The 20531-nt window shown below is 38.0% G+C and overlaps 1 protein-coding gene across 8 annotated transcripts in view; it reads right to left on the bottom strand.

The window, feature by feature from the left end:
- The window catches only part of Mitofilin (inner membrane mitochondrial protein mitofilin), an 80456-nt gene that overhangs the window by 13273 nt on the left and 46652 nt on the right, over nt 1-20531 (bottom strand). For all 8 annotated transcript variants that reach the window (XR_012991924.1, XR_012991925.1, XM_076310615.1 and 5 more), the window contains 3 exons: nt 15934-16092; nt 7747-7850; nt 6097-6284 (listed from right to left, as the gene is read on the bottom strand). Coding sequence is in view for 6 of the 8 variants with exons in the window: in XM_076310615.1 (XP_076166730.1) it covers nt 6097-6284; nt 7747-7850; nt 15934-16092 (451 nt within the window). In the remaining 2 variants the exon portion in view is untranslated. The remainder of the gene's footprint in view (nt 1-6096; nt 6285-7746; nt 7851-15933; nt 16093-20531) is intronic.

Below are 20531 nucleotides of genomic sequence, written 5' to 3'. Positions count from 1 at the left end.
CGTTTTACTTACAACTCTCTCGTTTCGAGGGGCGGAGCAAATTAAATTTAAATAGCGTTAACGGTGAAACTGCCGGTCCCATTGTACGTACGGAGCGTGGCACAATTCTTCGCCATTTTGTCCATTCGCAAGAGTCCCGGATAATATTGTTATTTGATACGCATTAAAAAACACATTCTCCCAATTGAAAATATATTTTCTACCGTTGCATTCGACCCTTCGAACAATGAACTTTCCCTGGCAAATTTCTCTCATACATCCGTGAGCAACCGAGATGTTGTTCCCATTTCAATGGCCTACCGTGTATATAGTACTCCGAACGTTAAATTTTAATCGAGAAAAAACTAAGTATACAAATTGTAAGTATCGATGTTTAAAATCATAGTAAGCTATAAAACGATTATGTGTCGCGAGCGTTTGTTATCCCCTGTCGATAAAACCGGCAAAAGAACAGTTCTGACCCAAGTGAAGCGTAATATATTCCAACGCAAGCGTCAACAGTCCTTCATCGAACGCTGCCTAATATCTCTTCTTCGTGCGTCGAACGTAATCGACCAACACCCTCGACGGAATGAAAATTCCATGGCGACTGAACACATTCAACAAAGTTTCATCGAAAACCAACGAAATTCATCGATTATTCGTCCTATATGGTTCCACAAAAAAAGAACTTTTGCGTGTTATTCTGAGACATCCTATAAATTCTAACCTAACTTTCACAAGGAACAAACGACTTCACAAGGAAAACAATTTACTATAATCGAACCACATGCTTTTGGGTGTTATTTCGAGACACCCTGTAGATTATAACCTAACTTTCACGAGAAACAAAAGAACTTTGTAAGGAAAACAATTTGCTACAATCAAACCACTACGCTCACCATACGCTCTTACGTGTTATTCTGAGACACCCTGTAGATTATAACCTAACTTTCACGAGAAACAAAAGAACTTCGCAAGGAAAACAATTTGCTACAATTGAACCAACAACGCAAACTACACCCTCTTGTGTGTTATTCTGAGACACTCTGTAGATTCTAACCTAACTTTCACAAGGAACAAAAGAACTTGACAAGGAAAACAATTTGCTACAATCGTAGCACCAACGCGAACCACACGCTCTTGCGTGTTATTCTGAGACACCCTGTAGATTATAACTTAACTTTCACGAGAAACAAAAGAACTTCGCAAGGAAAACAATTTGCTACAATTGAACCAACAACGCAAACTACACCCTCTTGTGTGTTATTCTGAGACATCCTATAGATTCTGACCTAACTTTCACAAGGAACAAACGAACTTCACAAGGAAAACAATTTACTATAATCGAACCACACGCTTTTGGGTGTTATTCCGAGACACCCTGTAGATTCTAACCTAACTTTTACGAGAAACAAAAGAACATTGCAAAGAAAATAATTTGCTACAATCGAATCACCACGCTCACCACACGCCTTGCGTGTTATTCTGAGACACCCTGTAGATTCTAACCTAACTTTCAGAAGGATCGGTAAATTCTAACGCAACATCTTCTCGATTGTAACTCGAGATTTCGAGTCTACACAACCGGTGTAAATTTCCGCGAGTTTCACGGAAATGAACTAGAAAGCGGGGTCAGAAACTCCGTCTCCTATTCAACATCCCCTCAACGCAGCCGTTAAACTTTCATAACCGTGGAAAGCGTAGCTTTTCCGCGTCGCGACGTCGCGTCGTATACCTGGCTCGCGGGAGCTAATACGTACGCAGGTGGACGCATGTGTCACGCAGATTCTCGCTCGTCGAACCAACACCCTAAAACATGTGTGTATATACGGGCGGGGTTGGTGAGTGGGGGGATGGGCACGTGCTCGAGGTACACAAGCCACGGAGAATCGTGAATTTTTTAACCGGAAGCGCACTGCGGTTTGCACAACGTCCGCGGATCGTGGCCGCGAGCTAGCTGTCTACGTGACGACCGGAAGCGCTCCTTCAATATTACGATTTAATATTTAACGTGGTGCCGTGCACTTTCCGGGGCCGTCTCTCCCTTTTATCGACGCTCATCTGTACGATGTTGGCGCAACGCTTCGCGGTCGAAGCGACTTGTGACTGCGGACCGATGTCACCGGGGAGTTCACGGTTTTTGGGATCGTTTCCGCGACCGTATCGTACGGAGATACAGGATACCCGATACGAATGATACCATCGAGTTTCGCGGGATGATTCTACGTGAGAAAATAAATTGAAAATGTACGACAAAATTTGTTTATCGGAGGCTTTGTTTTCGGGGAAATTAATTTTTAATATTCTCCGGACACGTATGGATATACTATGCTATGATTGAATTGATTTCTTTTCGATAATGTTCAAAAGACTATGATATTGAAAATATTGTAATGATGTTACAATAATTTAATATGAAACATTTTACTCGTGAAATCATCTTCCTGATTGTACCATCAATATTAGGACACTCTGTATATTGAGGAGGAGTACAAATATCTCAAAGATACTAGATTGTACAAATATTCTAAGATTGCTCCTTTCGTAAGCAACAATTTTTGTAAGTATTCTTTTTTAAATATTCCAGACCTCGATAAAGCGAATTAACGATATTGTTGTTCATTGTTGTTTTAGAATGTTTGCTCAGCGAGAACGTCGATTTGTATTTAACTAAGTCGTGCTACAGATTGATAACGCAGGTAAATTATAAGAAGCGCGATATTGCGAATAATCACTTGCAGCGGGAAATATTAAAACCGCAACTATCCGGGGCAAAAATACGCAATTCACCGGCACAGTGTTTGCGGAATTTACCGGGTGTGTGTTGCTCGATAAAAAAGGACAAAAAATGTGGCATGCATAAAGAAGTAGATGGATAAACCGCGGCTGTAAATATGCATATCATAGATATGGGACGTGGGAGTTCGAGTGGCGGTAGAGGGGAGTGAAGGGGTGAAAAAGTTGCGTGAATTTGCGCTGAACTTATTACCTTAACAAGTACGTATGTGGGGGGAGGAACAAAACAAAGAATAAAATAAACAAAACAGACGAGCAAATATGCCAGTTCCGTATGCAAAACGGTGCCGTTTGCAGGATACGAATTCGCGATATTTGCATCCGACCGATGCTGTAAAAACTGGGCCGTATGGAAGAATTTATACCCGGGAAAATTGCGAACATAATTATGATATACGACGAAAACGAAGTACGATTGGACACAATTCGTGACAGCGAGGTGGGTGAAATCGCAATATTTCGAAAAATTTTAGGAATACCGTGTACAGAAAATTGTTTTACATTTTTCAAAATTGTGGTTTGATGTTCTACGTACAAGAAATCATTTTTTTTTGTTCGCGTCTCAGTCGTTTTTTCTAGTAGGAGATGGGCTTAATGGTGCACACAATTTTCGAGTAATCGTGTAGGTGGAAGAACGGCTTAAGGTTTATACATACAGGTATCTATGAGGTAACAAATTCCCTAATTATTTCACGGTTGCACGTTTTACGTGGAAGCACTGCATAAAGATTCAACATTCTGATAACTGATCATCCTATAGGTAGGAGAGTGGCTTAAGGGTAGCACCTATTGAGTAATAATTATTGTAGTATTGAGTAACAATATTCCTGATTCTGTAGCTGTCGAATTTTTTTGAAGAACATTTTGATAGTTCGACATCCATATAAATATTGACTGATACTTTTCCCAATCGCGTCTCGATAATTTAGGTGGAACAACGGCTTAAATGTTCTAAACACAGATACTTATCGAGTAATAATTCTCCTTATCCTGTCACAATCGAATCTTTTTGATAGGAGAACACTTTGGTGCTTCGACATCCATATAATCATTGACTGATACTTTTCCCAATAGCGTCTCGATGATTTAGGTGGAACAACGGCTTAAATGTTCTACATACAAGCACTTATCGAGTAATAATTCTCCTAATCGTATCACCGTTGAATCTTTCAGAAGAAAGTACACCTTAAAGATCCGACATCCATATAACTATCGACCGATATTTTTCCCAATCGTGTCTCTCCATAATTTAGTAGATGGAATAACGGCTTAAGGTCCGCGAGTCAGCGAATGTTTGACTACGTCGTCACGCGTTGCGGCGACTCTTATTAACGACCAGTTCGTGATGCGATCGTGATTTTTTTTCGTCGTTGTGTCGCGGTCGTAAAGCTGGGTCATCGGATCGGAGAGCTGATGCTGATTGAAACGCACGCACGTGTAGCGTCTGCTAATTAGAGAGCGAAAGGTGTTCCGCAGTGAAGTTATAGAGGAAGGGACCACCAGCGAGGAAATTAATTTTCCGGACGGAAGACAGCTTCTCGCGGCTCGTTTGTTGACTGGTCGCCTGATCGTTGTTCCTTGTAGGCAAGTGTGTGACTTGATGACGCCATTGTCGTCGGTTCTTTGTTCGAAGACACGTTCCCCGCTTTGTTGATTCTTTGAGGCGCGGCGAGTTTGTGGCGCTCCGCTTAACATCCTTGCGGTTTAGCAGGAGGTTACAACTACGTCTCGCTATTATTTATTTAAAGTACGTGTCACGGATCATTGGTCAACAACCACCGATTTTTACTAGGCCGATGAAAATGTTAAGGAGGTTCCAGATCACAGCCGACGCAAAGTGGTGTTCAGTGACCTACTCTCATGACATTTCGACCGCCTTCGGACGACCCTAAACTGAAATATTCACGGCGAGAATACACGTTCTCGCATATTACGCGATTCGTTACCAATTGCTGTACATTGACAAACAGAATATTCAAAAGACCCTAGACTTTCTATGTGAAATATTCAAGAACATCTCATTCCCAACGATTTCTCTCTTACGATTCGTTAATAATTAGATAATGACAAGTAGAGCCTAAAAGGTCCCGTTACTATCCATATAAAATATTCGAGACCATTTTAATGCCAATGACTCCTCTTTTAGGATCAATTACTAATTAAATAATGACATAGAATCCACGAGTTCCTGAGCTTTCAGTGCGAAAGGCCCTAAATTTTCTATGTGAAATATTCAAGATCATCTCATTGCCAATGATTTCTCTCCTACAATTCGTTATTAATTAGATAATGACAATTAGAATCCAAGAGGTCGTGTACTATCCGTATAAAAGATTCTGATTATTTCACTGTCAATGACTTCTCTTTTACGATTAATCACTAATTAAATAATGACAAGTATAATCCACGAGGTCCTGGGCTTTCGGTGTAAAAGATTCAAGGTCACCCCAAGGTCGTTAAGTTTCTCTCTCTCTCCATTAACGACAAAACCGCGCGAAAAATAAAAGGCGTTTCCGTTGAAAACAGCGAAGAAACTGTGATTTCCATTACGTTCGCAGGAAACTTGCTGTCCGCCATTAAAATTTGCTATTTCCTGGAAGTTTTTAAATTTACGTTCAATGCCCCCGGGGAACGTTATCTTCGGGCTCGTAATTTTTTGCTACGCGACGTAACACGCCCCCGCCGCAGTATCAGCATTAAGGCTCGTTTGCACGGGAGTTCCTGCAACGTCATACTGTGGTCACGACATTAACTGCATGTACACGGGGTAAATTAGAGGTCTCTATAGGGATACGAGACGCGGACCGAGCTACTCAACCCTCGAACTTTGCCCTTTCCTCGAGATAATTTTTAAACTGTAGTAAATATTACGGCGCGTTTGAATCTAAGCAACCACCTGGTGCGAGCGTTTTTCAAGCAGCTGCGTTGCAAAATTAAGAGCTTCGCGCGGAATATACCAGTAAGATCGCAACATTGAAAACGGGGCTTAAAAAGATGCTTACGTTAGATGCGAACTAGAAAACTGGGTAAATGATATTAAATACAATCGTGAACCAGAGACCTAGGAGAATGACATTAAATATTAAACATTTCTAATCGTAAATTAGAGAATTATGAAAATGAGAAATAATATTTAAAAATAATACTCATAGAGATTCATTGGTTAATACTTGGACGAAATGAGGATCGAAATTGAACGTATTGTAGAAAAGGAAAAAAGATGTAGAAGAATTGAAAAATTGATGATTGATGAAAAATTTTGGAAAAAATATCCGAATGCAATAGTGAACTTTCAAAGGATGAAAATAAAATTCTTACCTGGCTCGATGGAGTATGTCGTACGTGTTGAGGCCCTCAGGGTTGAAGGGTTTGTCCTCGAGCTCACTCTGAGAGATGCTGCTAGCCTTCTTGATTATCAGTAAGTTTTGAAGATAACTAAGGAAATAGACAAGCAAAGGTGCACCCTGCTCTGGAACCAGGGCCAATCGTCTCGCCACCTCTTCCACCTGAAAAGCATTTCCACCTCGTAAATTTCTCGCTCTGCAGAAACCGTGTAACTTTATCATCTATCGGCCAATCAGAAAGCAAAGTGCGTTTTCTAAATAAAAAGAAACTCCTCCCTCGTAACTCTCGTCTCAATCTTCCTTACGATTCGACCAAAACGTGTGAAAAATACCGAACCAAGGAAAATTTCCTCGGTCTTCAAAGTTAAGAGCTTTCATTTGAAACACTCGACTGACATTTTTTTACAATTACAATTTTGTACCCATATTAAAGTACTCGGAGGTAATATTTCCAAAGTTGAAAGTTTCCATTTGAAACACTCAAGTGACAACGATTATAGATATTTTTTAAATTTGATTTAATCTCGAAGGATTCACAATTATAATTTTGTACCTCTATTAAAGTACTCGGATAAAATATTTCCAAAGTTGAAAGTTTTCATTTGAAACACTAGACTGACAACGATTATAGATACTTTTTAACTTTCATTCCATCTCTCTTTATAATTTTGTACCCATATTAAAGTATTCCGAAGTAATATTTCCAAAATTGAAAGTTTTTATTTGAAACGCTCGACTGATAACGATTATAGATATTTTTTTACAATTATAATTTTGTACCTCTATTAAAGTACTCGGAGGTAATATTTCCAAAGTTGAAAGTTTCCATATGAAACAATCAAGTGACAACGATTATAGATATTTTTTAAATTTGATTTAATCTCGAAGGATTCACAATTATAATTTTGTACCTCTATTAAAGTACTCGGATAAAATATTTCCAAAGTTGAAAGTTTTCATTTGAAACACTCGACTGACAACGATTATAGATACTTTCTAACTTTCATTCCATCTCTCTTTATAATTTTGTACCCATATTAAAGTACTCCGAAGTAATATTTCCAAAATTGAAAGTTTTTATTTGAAACGCTCGACTGACAACGATTATAGATATTTTTCAACTTTCATTCCATCTCTCTTTATAATTTTGTACTTCTATCAAAGTACTCCTAGGTAACATTTCCAAAGTTGAAAGTTTCCATTTGAAACATTCAACTGAAAACGATTATAGATATTTCTCAAGTTTCATTCAATCTCGAAGTGTTCTCAATTATAATTTTGTACCTCTATTAAAGTACCGGTATGTAATATATCTCCTAGGTAACATTTCCAAAGTTGAAAGTTTCCATTTGAAACATTCAACTGAAAACGATTATAGATATTTCTCAAATTTCATTCAATCTCGAAGAGTTCCCAATTATAATTTTGTACCTCTATTAAAGTACTGGTATGTAATATTTCCAAAGTTGAAAATTTCCATTTGAAACGCTCGACTGACAACGATTATAGATTCTTTTTTAAATTCACGCCTCGAAGAGTTCGCGATTATTATTTTATCCCCTTTAAAGTATTCAGAGGCAATATATTTCCCGAAACTGGACAAGATCGGTCAGTATAATTTTACCTTGAGGAACCTCGCGCGAAGAACGTCCTCGGGGAACACTCCTCGCTTTGCAGCCTCCTCGGGAATGCCTTGGATGACCGCGAGCACCAGAGGATCCTCCTTGGCTGGAAAATCCAGACGAAAAAACAGCATTAGCGTAATTTGCGCGGTGAACGACGCGAAACACGCTTCTTCGAGCACGAAGGTCGACTGGTCACGAATAATAAACACGATATGTAAATTTCCAGCAATTCGATACACGAGTTAACATTGCGAAGAGGGCGACGAGTGACTTGAGTTTATTTTCTCTTATCAAAAATATGCAATTATTATATTACAATAGAAATGGAGTTATAATTTCGTATTTACGCGAATAGTTTTATCAAATTTTCGTACCTCGTCAATTACTTTAAAAAATGATACGAATAAAAAATGAACGAAACAAAAAAATTTTTCAGAGATATTTAAATATTTTTTTTTTTCGTAGAAATGGAAATTAGAATACACTATTCTACTCTTTTGCGGTTTAACAGAATTTTCTCGCTCGTTGTTTAAACGAATGAGAATCGAACAGGTTTTTTTCGAAATATGTTCATCTCTGTAATTAATAGGAACGAACGACGAAAAATAAAGAGACCGCGGTTCAATTTTTAACGAACCGAAATATCGAGGGCACAAAATTGATTAACATCGAACAATACTGCTGCCTCGTCCCCTCACCCCCTTGAACAAATTGCATTACACCAGATGCTGTTACGTCAGTGGAATACATTACTTTGCAATTTTGCGAGAAACGCGCTACTACAAAACGTGATAAATGAACACAGGAATTTTAAACACTTTTCGGGCCGTCGTGTCTGAAATTTATCTATTTGCGCGTGTTACATGTCCCGGCACGATGCCGCGAATTACTCACGATTAGGGGTGTCGACTGCTGTCTATAAATTGACGAGCTCAGTGGATCAATTGGGTGTCTTCATTTATTAACGCAAAATCGGGCAAGAAAATAAATAGTACACTATTTTTTTATCGAGGATCATTTCTTCGAGGATACTGACGTATTTTTAATTTCTATTACCACATTATTTTTACCGTGTACTCTTGATGCGCTGTTACTTTTATTATCTATTTTTAATATGGTATTCATTTTTATTATGTATTCTTAATATGATATTAATTTTCATTATGTATTTTTAATATGGTGTTCATTTTTATTATGTATTTTTAATATGGTGTTCATTTTTATTATGTATTTTTAATATGGTATTCATTTTTATTATGTATTTTTAATATGGTGTTCATTTTTATTATGTATCTTTAATATGGTGTTCATTTCTATTATGTATTTTTAATATGGTATTAATTTTCATTATGTATTTTTAATATAGTGTTGATTTTTATTATGTATTTTTAATATGGTATTAATTTTCATTATGTATTTTTAATATGGTATTAATTTTCATTATGTATTTTTAATATGGTATTCATTTTTATTATGTATTTTTAATATGGTGTTCAGTTTTATTATGTATTTTTAATATGGTATTCATTTTTATTATGTATTTTTAATATGGTGTTCATTTTTATTATGTATTTTTAATATGGTGTTCATTTTTATTATGTATTTTTAATATGGTATTCATTTTTATTATGTATTTTTAATATGGTGTTCATTTTTATTATGTATCTTTAATATGGTGTTCATTTCTATTATGTATTTTTAATATGGTATTCATTTTTATTATGTATTTTTAATATGGTGTTCATTTTTATTATGTATCTTTAATATGGTGTTCATTTCTATTATGTATTTTTAATATGGTATTAATTTTCATTATGTATTTTTAATATAGTGTTGATTTTTATTATGTATTTTTAATATGGTATTAATTTTCATTATGTATTTTTAATATGGTATTAATTTTCATTATGTATTTTTAATATGGTATTCATTTTTATTATGTATTTTTAATATGGTATTCATTTTTATTGTGTATTTTTAATATGGTATTCATTTTCATTATGTATTTTTAATATGGTATTCATTTTCATTATGTATTTTTAGTACACTAGTACTTCTATTATATATCCTTAGTATATTATTTGTATTATTTCCTTTAAATACTATAACGTGAAAATAAGTACTCGCAATTAAATTTTCCGATAACTTAAAAAGTACCACATAGCCACACAAAATCGTTAGATACAATTGTCAGTTTCAAATCGTTCAATTCGAGAAGAATAATTCACGGGTAAATAATTACTGTGAATATTCCGTAGCTTCTGAAAGAATGAAAAAAATTCACGTAACGAATCGCACAGAGCGTCTTCCCGACAATTTGTAACATTTCGAGCAAACAGATACCCGGTTATAGTTTAATTAAAATTGTTATCGGATATCGAATTAATGTCCTTCCACTGGCCGAACGAAAGCACGTTCCCCAGATCCACCGTTCCGATTCGCGCTTACGCGAAATATTCCCTGTGTTCTCCTTTGCGCCGTTCACAGCGAGCCACGCCGCATTTATCGCGTTGTTGAAGAGGCGCCATAAAGGTACGGTGTGAAAAATGACCAACAACGTCGAGAATCGTTTTAATTCCGGCTGGAAAGGGGGACACAGACGAAGAAAGGGGCGCTGGTGGTTCCGGGTGTAAAACCGTCCAAGATTTACGACTTAATCGGTAGCGAGCGTGCATAAAGGCTTCGCCAGACATTTCGAGAACCGCACACCCCCTGTCAGGTGCATTAATTATGCACCCTGCATGCCGGGTTAATAGCGAAAAGTGTCGGTAAATTATTCGACGACCATTTCCCTCGTTTTTGTTTCGCTCGCCTCTGTGTTCGCGTGTGTCTTTTTATTTCTCAAATTTTTTTTCATTATTCGTTCATAAATGATCAAAAACGCGCGATATTTGCCGCTCGTTGGAAACAAGTTACGGAGCACTCTTTGCACCCGATTAAGAGGAGGGTACGGAACGATGCTACGAATATTTTTCTTTATTTCGTTTTAGTTTTCTTTTCTTTTTGTTTTTTTTTGTTTTCATACGGAAACAAAAAGGTAACATAGTATTAAAATATGTTAATTCCTTTTCGCGCGGAGATCGTTACCGAAAGTAACGGAGATTGCAAGGCGAATTATTAAAAAATTAATCCGGCTTGTTGGAAGCCACGGGGAAATTGTTACGATATTTTCCACGCTTTTTTTTTTCTTTTTTTCTAGGGAATGATAAAAAGGTAAAAATATACACGAGAAGTGTTGTTTCGTTTCTCAGGGAGATCGTTACCGGGACTAACTCCTGGAGATTGTGAACAAATTATTGAAGAATTATTCCGGCTTATTGGGAGCTATGGAGAAATTATTAACGATAATTGCGAACAGATTGCCAAGTACTACTCAGAAATCGCGCGGGATTAAAAGATCGCGAAGAATTACTGCGCCCATTTACCCGGGAATTATTCATCGTTATTAGATCCAACTGTTCAGAAATAAATTGCGCGCGCGATTAAGGGAGATTAAGATCGAGTCGTTGAAGTTTAAACAGGCCCGGTTAGGAAGTTTCTCTTACCCTGGAGACCTTGTTCGAGACAAGCCGGAGATCGCAAACACGCGAAACTCGATATACCGGTTCGTTTCGAAATGCAATTTATTTGCCACGCGGTGACGTACGTGCATACATCGCCTCTCAGAAGTTTCTGGACACTTGACCGAGGCGCCATTAATCTTTGAATCGCCGCTGCTTAGTGAAAAATGGCGATACGATAATCATCGCGGGGTCATTTTAAAGATCGAATCATCGACTTTCGCGTCCATAGCTCGAATTCTACTGAAAATCCTCTTACACCGTGTAAGCGATTCAGAAAGGAAAAATGGTTTTCTTGACAAACAAAAAGGCAAAACTTTGAACGCCTCCCAATTGTTCGAAACGTTGTTCACGCGTATAAATTGTCGTATAAATTCAATTTAAAGATCGATACATCTACTTTGATCTAGGTAAAATCTTTCTATAAGTCGTCGTACAACAGAAGAGGACTGGAAAAGTGAAGATGCTTTTCTCGAAAACAATTGTCAAACTTTAACTTGCTGTCAATTATTGAAAAAGGTTTTCACACGGATAAAATTACCACGAGATTTAAGATCGAACCTTCCCCTTTATAAAAACTTACGAAAAGTTGGTACACGATTTTCTTTCGTCGAGTTATCCTATTTAGAATGAAAAACGATCCGCCGACATTGGAGTACAGTTTGGTATTTTTGAGGTAACTATCCGGACGCTTGTAAAATGTGCAGCAACAATGCGTAAATGTTAATTGAACGTCTTAAACAGTAACTAAAGTCAATCTTTACCACTTTCTCGTTGTTTAGGTGAGATTTTGAGTAAAAAATTTGCTATTACTACTTCCTCCAATTCACGAGTGCCCGGATAGTTGTCGACAGTGCATTCTTTGTTCAAAGTGGAATAATACGATGAACAAAAATCGTACACCAACTTTTCACGGATTATTATAAAGTAGAGACTTCGATCTTCGAATTCAAAGTCATTTTGAAGGCGTGCAAATTTTTTCATGCAACCGAGACCGATTCGGAGTTTTGCAATTTCTTTAGAGAAAACCATCATCGCTTTTTCGATCATTCTCCGATATGAAAAATTTCCAGGAAAATCCCGGTTTAGGGTTGTGAAAGCGGAAGGTTCGAGCTTCAAAATGACCCTTCGAAGAATATTATACGACCACTTTTCACGAAATTACGGCAGTTCAAAGATTGATAGCGTTTCGCTCGAGTGTCCTGAAACTTTTTAACACCGGTACGTATACAGACATTATATACACATGTATATTCAGTTCCCGGCAAACCCACTCGAATTACGAGATATTAAAATTCGTGCATCGTCGCCGTTCAGAATTTACGCAACCGTTAAACATCCACTCGTGAACAATAATAATACGTTAAAATCGTCATAAATCCACGCAGAGTGTCCCCGTTGAATTTCTGAACTGACCGCGATCGTCATTGTCGCTCGTTTCGATGAACAATCAGGCTACCGTTAATACCGCTCGAAATGCAAACTAACCGCCCGTCCCGAAACGTCACGATCGTATTTCATTTCACGGGGTCCCGCCTTATCATTTTACGGGGCCAAGGAAATTTATGCGGTTTTTATCATACCGTGTCGGGCTACGACATCGAAACGAAAACGCGTAAATCTACGCGGTGCGTGCCCCGTGAAACGCGATGAATATTCGCGGGAGGGAGGGAGGGAGGGGAAGGGGGGATGAATGGATGGTGGTGGTAATGTCGCCATTACGCGACGAAAACTCATTAACTACCCAACCATGGTTGAAATGAATTAAACTCTCGGCTTCCTGGAAGCGGAAAAACGATCCCGACGTTTACTTGCTGATTGTCCCCCACACCACCCCGTTAAAAGTCCCCCGGGGACGGCTAAACGGATCGATCGTTTGTTTTTTTCCCGTTTAAGAGCACCGGGGACAACAATCACAAATTTACGCCTCGAATCTACCGGTTGCGACCGATCTAGTGACCGTTCAAGGTCACCCGTCATTTTCTCCACTTTCGCACACTAGTGTATCGTGTATGCGTGTAATATTAAATTTCTATCGCAAGGAAATAAAACCACTTTTACCACGGTTAATATTCACGTTTCATTTTCTTCCATTTTTCTAAATAAAATTGTCGAAAAATTTGATTAGAACGTCCCCAGTTAAGTAACACATCCTTCACCATAGTTAATATTCACGTTTCATTTTCTTTCATTTTTCTAAATAAAATTGTCGAAACATTTTATTAGAACGTCCCCAGTTAAGTAACACATCCTTCACCATGGTTAATGTTCACGTTTCACGTTGTTCCATGTTTCTAAATAAAATTCTCGGAAAGTTGTATCAGAACATCTCCGGTTAAATAAAACTTCTTTTACCATGGTCAATGTTTACGTTTCATTTTCTTCCATTTTTCTAAATAAAATTCCCGAAAAGTTTTATTAGAACATCTCCGGTTAAATAAAACTTCTTTTACCATGGTCAATGTTCACGTATCATTTTCTTCCATTTTTCTAAATAAAATTCTCGAAAAGTTTTATTAGAACGTCCCCGGTTAAATAAAACCTCTTTCACCACGGTTAATGTTCACGTTTCATTTCCTTCCATGTTTCTAAATAAAATTCTAGAAAAGTTTTATCAGAACATCTCCGGTTAAATAAAACTTCTTTTACCATGGTCAATGTTTACGTTTCATTTTCTTCCATTTTTCTAAATAAAATTCTGGAAAAGTTTTATCAGAACATCTCCGGTTAAATAAAACTTCTTTCGCCATGGTTAATGTTCACGTTTCACTTTCTTCCATTTTTCTAAATAAAATTCTCGGAAAGTTTTATTTCCTTGGAATAGAAATTTAATATTACACGCATACACGTTGCGCTAGTGTGCGAAAGTGGAGAAAGTGAAGGGTGACCTTGAACGGTCACTAGATCGGTCGCAACCGGTAGATTCGAGACGTAAATTCGAGATTGTTGTCCTTGGTGCTCTTAAACGCGAAAGAACAAACGATCGATCCGTTTAGCTCTCCCCCGGGGGACTTTTAACGGGGTGACGTGGGGGACAATCAGCGAGTGAACGTCGAGATCGTCTTTCTGTTCCTCGGCAGAGCAGGTGGAAACGAACCTTAATCCGTACCTTAAGAACGCGGCCGTAGATTCGATAAGTTACGCCGAATGCTTTAGTTGAAATTATTAAAAGTTTCGAGGAGAAGGGACTCGGTGGAAAGTTTCCACTCGCATGGAAAATACGTCCGAGAGTTGAACTTTATTCTTGTATTTTTATCGGATTTGTTGCAAAGAACCGGGGATGTTCTCGTAATTAAGTTTCATAATGATTCCGACGTTCTCAAAGTTCGTAAAATAACATGGAAGCTTTACTCGGAGCTTACCTCGTTCGAGTTAAATTCTCGTTTAAAATATATTTTTTATCTTTTGTGATCGTTGTGTACGCTGGATGTTACAATATTTCCATCTGAAGAAGAGGACGAGTGGATTTTTTTCACCGTTGCTGAGCAAAGGGAAGAATCTTTTTTACACGATCGCTCGTCACGTCGTTTCTGTTTATTCGCGAAACAGTTATACGATTCATCGCGTATCTATCGCGCTACGGACACGAAGCTTTTGTATTCAATGAACTGTCGAACGTTTTAGCATTCCAGCCACGCGGATTTCCGATATCGATACTTCCACGTTCGCGAGCTTAATCCTTCCAAAGATTGGCATTGTATCGTGACGAGGGTGGAGCAAGATTATCGTCACGGTTACCGCAAACTCGATACTCCGCTCCCGGCCGTAGTCATAAACGTAGTAGTATTAATATCAGTTAATAACAAACCGCGGTCGTGTTAATTGACATATCACAAAATACATTCTGTCAATTGCGCAGAAACAATTTCCGCCCGAGTGCTAACGATAGTGTCTATACGCATGATTTCACGAAATACACGTTATTAATCGCTCGATTGAACGCAGAGAAACGCATCGTAACATATGAAAAACAATTTCTTTTTGAATATCGTCTCATTTTTCGAACATCGAAATTATCCTGATTCTTTTTTATTTCTCGAGCTTGTACAACGGTTTGTATTTCACGTGAGAGAAATTTACTAAAATTTATTAAATCAATGCTGAAGAGACCCTTCGAGTGCTACACTCGAGTGTACCATTGATATTTCAACAAGTCTAAGAGAACTTGTCGACTTTTGTGGTCGATAATGGGATCTTTTTTTTTTATATTTTATTTATAAGTATGGTTTCACTACCCTTGAGTATAGGAATATTTCAACAAGTCAAAGAGAGCTTGTCGACTTTTGTGGTCGATAGTGGGAGTTTCTTTTATTATATTTTATTTATAAGTACGATTACACCACACTCGAGTATAGCAATAATATTTCAACAAGTCGAAGAGAACTTGTCGACTTTTGTGGTCGACAGTGGGAGTTTCTTTTTATATTTTATTTATTTTATATTTTATTTTATATTTTATTTTATATTTTATTTTATATTTTATTTTATTTTTTATATATTATATTTTATTTTATATTTTATATTATATTTATTTATTAGTATAAGTACGGTTATGGGTAAATAAATTGTGAAATGAATTGAACATGGAATAGGTGAAGGAGCGAATGGAAATAATGGATTACTTACGTGCTGCCTTAGTGACTGCCTTGATTTCCTGTTCCAGAGGTCTGATAACCACTTCTGCGTGTGCGCCGGGAGGTGCCGATTTAACAGCGCGAGCTAAAGCCTGACAAGCTGACCAGAGTATCTGTGCGTTCGACGCTCCTCTTTCCTCCTCCATGCGAACTGAAACAGAAACGAATACGATTGTAGTTAGTAGAGCGAACATTCGTTCGAAATGAACGACAGGTTACGATTCGGTGCACCGAATTCGAGGGTAGATCGAGGTTAAATTTCACCAACAGAAATAGTAACCGTACCTCCCATCTTACAGACTTAATACACCTCGTAACTTAACTCAAAAAATCAACATTCTGTATTCTACGCAAAGAAGTATCGAAGTAAAAAACACTGTTCCCTTTTCGTAAAATACAATCTCGAAAAAATACCACGATTATCATTCTAGATACCATACTCTGTTACGTTGTAAAATGTCAAACGGAGAAGATATTTCTTCGATTCCATCGAGAAAGTTTGCACAATTTTTAATCCAAGTACTCGCTTCCCATAAGCTTTCGAATACACTCGATTCTCCAGACCACGTAATGTCTCGATTATTGATCAAATACGTCTTACCCGTATTCGTGATCAGGAGTCACCCCCACCACTGCCCCCACAATGTCACCAACGTTCATTGTTCGAGTTCCGCCAGTCCCCGCGAGAGATTCTCCACCGGTGTTCCGCGTATTGATAATTAGACGGTTCCGATTCTCGAACATTAAGCGAGGGTAACGATGAAGAAAATATTAGAAATTTCACTGAATCTGAACCGGACCGATTCACCGCGATCGTGAAACGATTTCACTTTCGGGGGTCCTCGATAGGAAAGAATCCATCGTTCGACCCCCGAAACAGGTCGAGTCTCGGGAACAACGATCATCGTCGGTACCAAGATCGATGATTTCCTTTCTACCGGCACCGAGACTCGATACTCGCTTCTGAATACCGTGGAGAACCTTCAACAGCAATGGGAGAGAGTTGACGCTTGGAAGGCGTGCGAGTAGGGGGGATGGGGGTGTGGTAGAGCGGGGAGGGGTGGAAGAATGGCGACGAGGGGGTGGCACTTTGCGAACGAGGTTACTTCGCGAAAGTTATACGGATTGACGTGTATAATAAATCACCGGGGTGAGAGCACTTGATCCAGATAGATCTCGTTTTTCTCGGGGGCGACATTAACGACAGGCTTGACCGGGAGAACACCTTGCCGGGTTAGTCGATTCACAGTTCATCAATTACAAATTGCACCGGGGCGAAACGTGTTTGCTGGGCATCTAATTAAACTTCGATTAACGTCGACGGTGTCGCGGCCGCCATCCTACCCGCGACCGGGACCGGAAGCGGAGGACGCTGAAACCGTGAATAATAAACAGAGAGTTTCTTCCATATTTTTTTTCTAACTCTGTTCCTAAGTGGATACGTCACCCTGGCAATCGATCGATTAATTAAGGGGGTAAACGACGTGGTTTAAAAAAATCGAATTCTTATCGTGGGTAGAATAAATTTTATCGTTGTTTCAAGTACGTAGAATATTGGGAAAAAAACGAACGATTGAAATTCAAACTACTGACAATGTTACGGCTGAGTAGTTTGAATGGAGTTGTTAGTTCAACGGAATTTTTGGTTTCTTAAAAGAAAACAACAAAATATAAAATATTGGGTTGTTTGGAAAGTCATTTGGTGTTTTTGTTTTTGTTTTTTTTTTTTTGGTGAAAATGAAACACGATTTTTTTAGAGTGTATAAACATTTTATTAAATTAGGTATTCTCCATTTTGGAAAACGAAATTACTTTCCGAACAACCTAATAATTGTACGGAATTGTAATTTGCATAAAGGTACTTGACTGTTTAATTTTGTAGAGATTGTTTATTTTTCTCTTAAAAGTTGATTTTTTGAGGTGAGAAAAAAATTTGTCCGAGACGATTGAAATTTTTCATTCGGTGATTACTTGCAAAAAAATGTCTATATTTAGACACTCCAAAGTATATTATTATCCTTATTATCCTTATCCTATATTATCCTTTTAATATACTCATTCACTAAACAGACAAAAAGAAATACTATATATAATACAGCAAACAACACGTAATTATATTAAAATACAATATTACGATATAAGTGAACTTCTTATTTGTTGAACAGTTGTAATACTTGTGAATATTTCATTAGACCAAATTGATTGTGAATCTGAATTTGATTGTGTCGCAACCAACAGATTAATCGAAACGAACGTGCCGGACGGTTGAAATTGATGATCGAAATATGGCGTTAGTCGGTTCTATAAGTAGAAATTTTGTTTATTAATTACCTCGGTAATTAGCAATCAAGTTGATGAAGTAATTGTACACTAGTACGTTAATCAAATTGGTCCTCGTTGATGGATCCATCGAATTTTAAGCGTACTATACCGCGCACTATCGGTATAATAAATTTGAACAAATTTCAAGCTTTTCTTGCGAGCTCGACTCCATCACGCTCTCCCTGTGCGGAAATGTTTCAGTCGCGTGTATTAAGAGTACCCAACGAACGCCTCCGAGGCGTTCACCGCACGGTTGCTCGCGAACGCAGAGTATCGATTATGATACCCCCTCCAACTATTTTCAACGAAATGTTCGATTACTACTTATTGAGAGAATACTGAAAAAATTCGACGAAATCGATCACGCGATAATATTTCAACAAGTCGAAGAGAACATGTTGATTTTTGTGGTCGATAGTGAGAGTTTTTTTTTAATATTTTATTTATAAGTACGGTTACGTCACACTCGAGTATAGCAATATTCCAACAAGTCCAAGAGAACTTTTTTTGGGGGGTCAATAGTGGGAGTTTTTTTTTAATATTTTATTTATAAGTACAATTACGTCACACTCGAGTATAGCAATATTCCAACAAGTCCAAGAGAACTTTTTTTTGTGGTCGATAGTGGGAGTTTTTTTTAAATATTTTATTTATAAGTACGGTTACGTCACACTCGAGTATAGCAATATTTCAACAATTCCAAGAGAACTTCTTTCGCTTATGGTCGATAGTGGGTGTTTTTTCTTTTTATATTTTATTTATTTCATATTTTATTTTATATTTTATATTATATTTATTTATTGGTATAAGTACAGTTATCGATAAATAAATTGTGAAATTAATTCAACATGGTTGAGTCAACATGCTTTGTCGAGTTGCGCTTCGCTCGAAGAAACAAATACAAAAGAAACTTGAATCCGACGAAACTCGGGAAATGCGTGAACGGAAGTTCGAGCCAGAGAAAGAGAGAGAACGAGAAACGAAGAGGTTTATTTCTTCGGGGCATTTGTCAAGCCAAGATCCGGAGAGCTTTCGACATGCTATCGCCATTGTATCGTGAAACGAACTGATCTCGAACCGAGGTTAGCGAACTTACTCCCGTTATGCTCTTATTTATTTCGCTTCGATTCTCGCCTACTGTTCGTTTGATTTATGGCGGTGGCCCCCTCCGTGCGCGTTCACTTATTTTCTTTCGCGCGTAACTCGACGTCAGAACCACGAGTTTCGTAGTCGAAGAGTGTGCTCTCCCCCCTCGAGAATGTTTATAGCCGAACGATACTTTCATTACCGTCTCCTTTGTTTCGCGATACCGTAACAGATTCACAACGCGTGCAGCTGATTCGATGGAATGAATTACGAAAAATGTCACCGTGTAAAAATCAACACCTGGAATAAAAATTTTTATTAAAAAATATAATTCGAGATATTCAGTTACGTAAATTATCGAGAAAATCGATTTACTTTTGATCTGTAAAAGTAAAAAATTATTTGCAACTAAGGGGAACTTCGCCGAATCCGTGGAAGCATTTCGTAGAATGCTGACTTGGAGGGTCGATATTTCGTTTATCGTCGAGTCTATCGAAAAATCGTATACCACGGAAAAGTTTCCAAATTTCATTTCCCATAATTCGTGTTATGTGCACTTTTGCCGTACGTGCAACGTAGAAGCTTCTGTCTATCGTTCTGTACGAGAAGCGCGAAAGGAAATGGTGAAAGGTACCGGAGAACCACTATGGGGTTAAAAAATATTTCGCGGCGAAATGTTTATTCGGTGGATAAAGGGATACGTTTCGAACGAATCTCTGTCGTTTTATCGGGTGTTTCAACACGCGGCGCGGCTATCGTTCAACGCTTTCTATAATTTTCAATCGGAGCTCCGCTGGAATGAACGTCGACGCTAAACGAGGGCGGTTAAAACGCGCGAAACGTTCCGCGCCGTTGTTCCAACGCGACAGTGAATCCCCTCGGGCGTTCACGGATGATCGAAAAACTGCACAGGGGGGGTGGAAAGGGGTGAATTAAATTAGACGGCCGAATTTCACAGATCGCTACGCGCCGCTTCCTTCCTACCCGCAGAATCGTCGGCCTCGTCCGAATTGTATTTTGAAAATGATACGCCGCGTTTTCCAACGTATCACCTCATTGCATACTTTTGACAATCGAATTACGTATACACGGTTAAACTTTTGCGGGGATACTACGAAAGTGGTAGCTTAAAAGTAACCATACCCCAAAAGTGCACTTTTGTTTGATAAACGAAAGACAGTC

The sequence above is a fragment of the Ptiloglossa arizonensis genome, chromosome 4 (assembly GCF_051014685.1).
Source record: "Ptiloglossa arizonensis isolate GNS036 chromosome 4, iyPtiAriz1_principal, whole genome shotgun sequence".
Classification (NCBI taxonomy): domain Eukaryota; kingdom Metazoa; phylum Arthropoda; class Insecta; order Hymenoptera; family Colletidae; genus Ptiloglossa; species Ptiloglossa arizonensis.
This window is presented reverse-complemented; position numbering and strand designations above follow the sequence as displayed.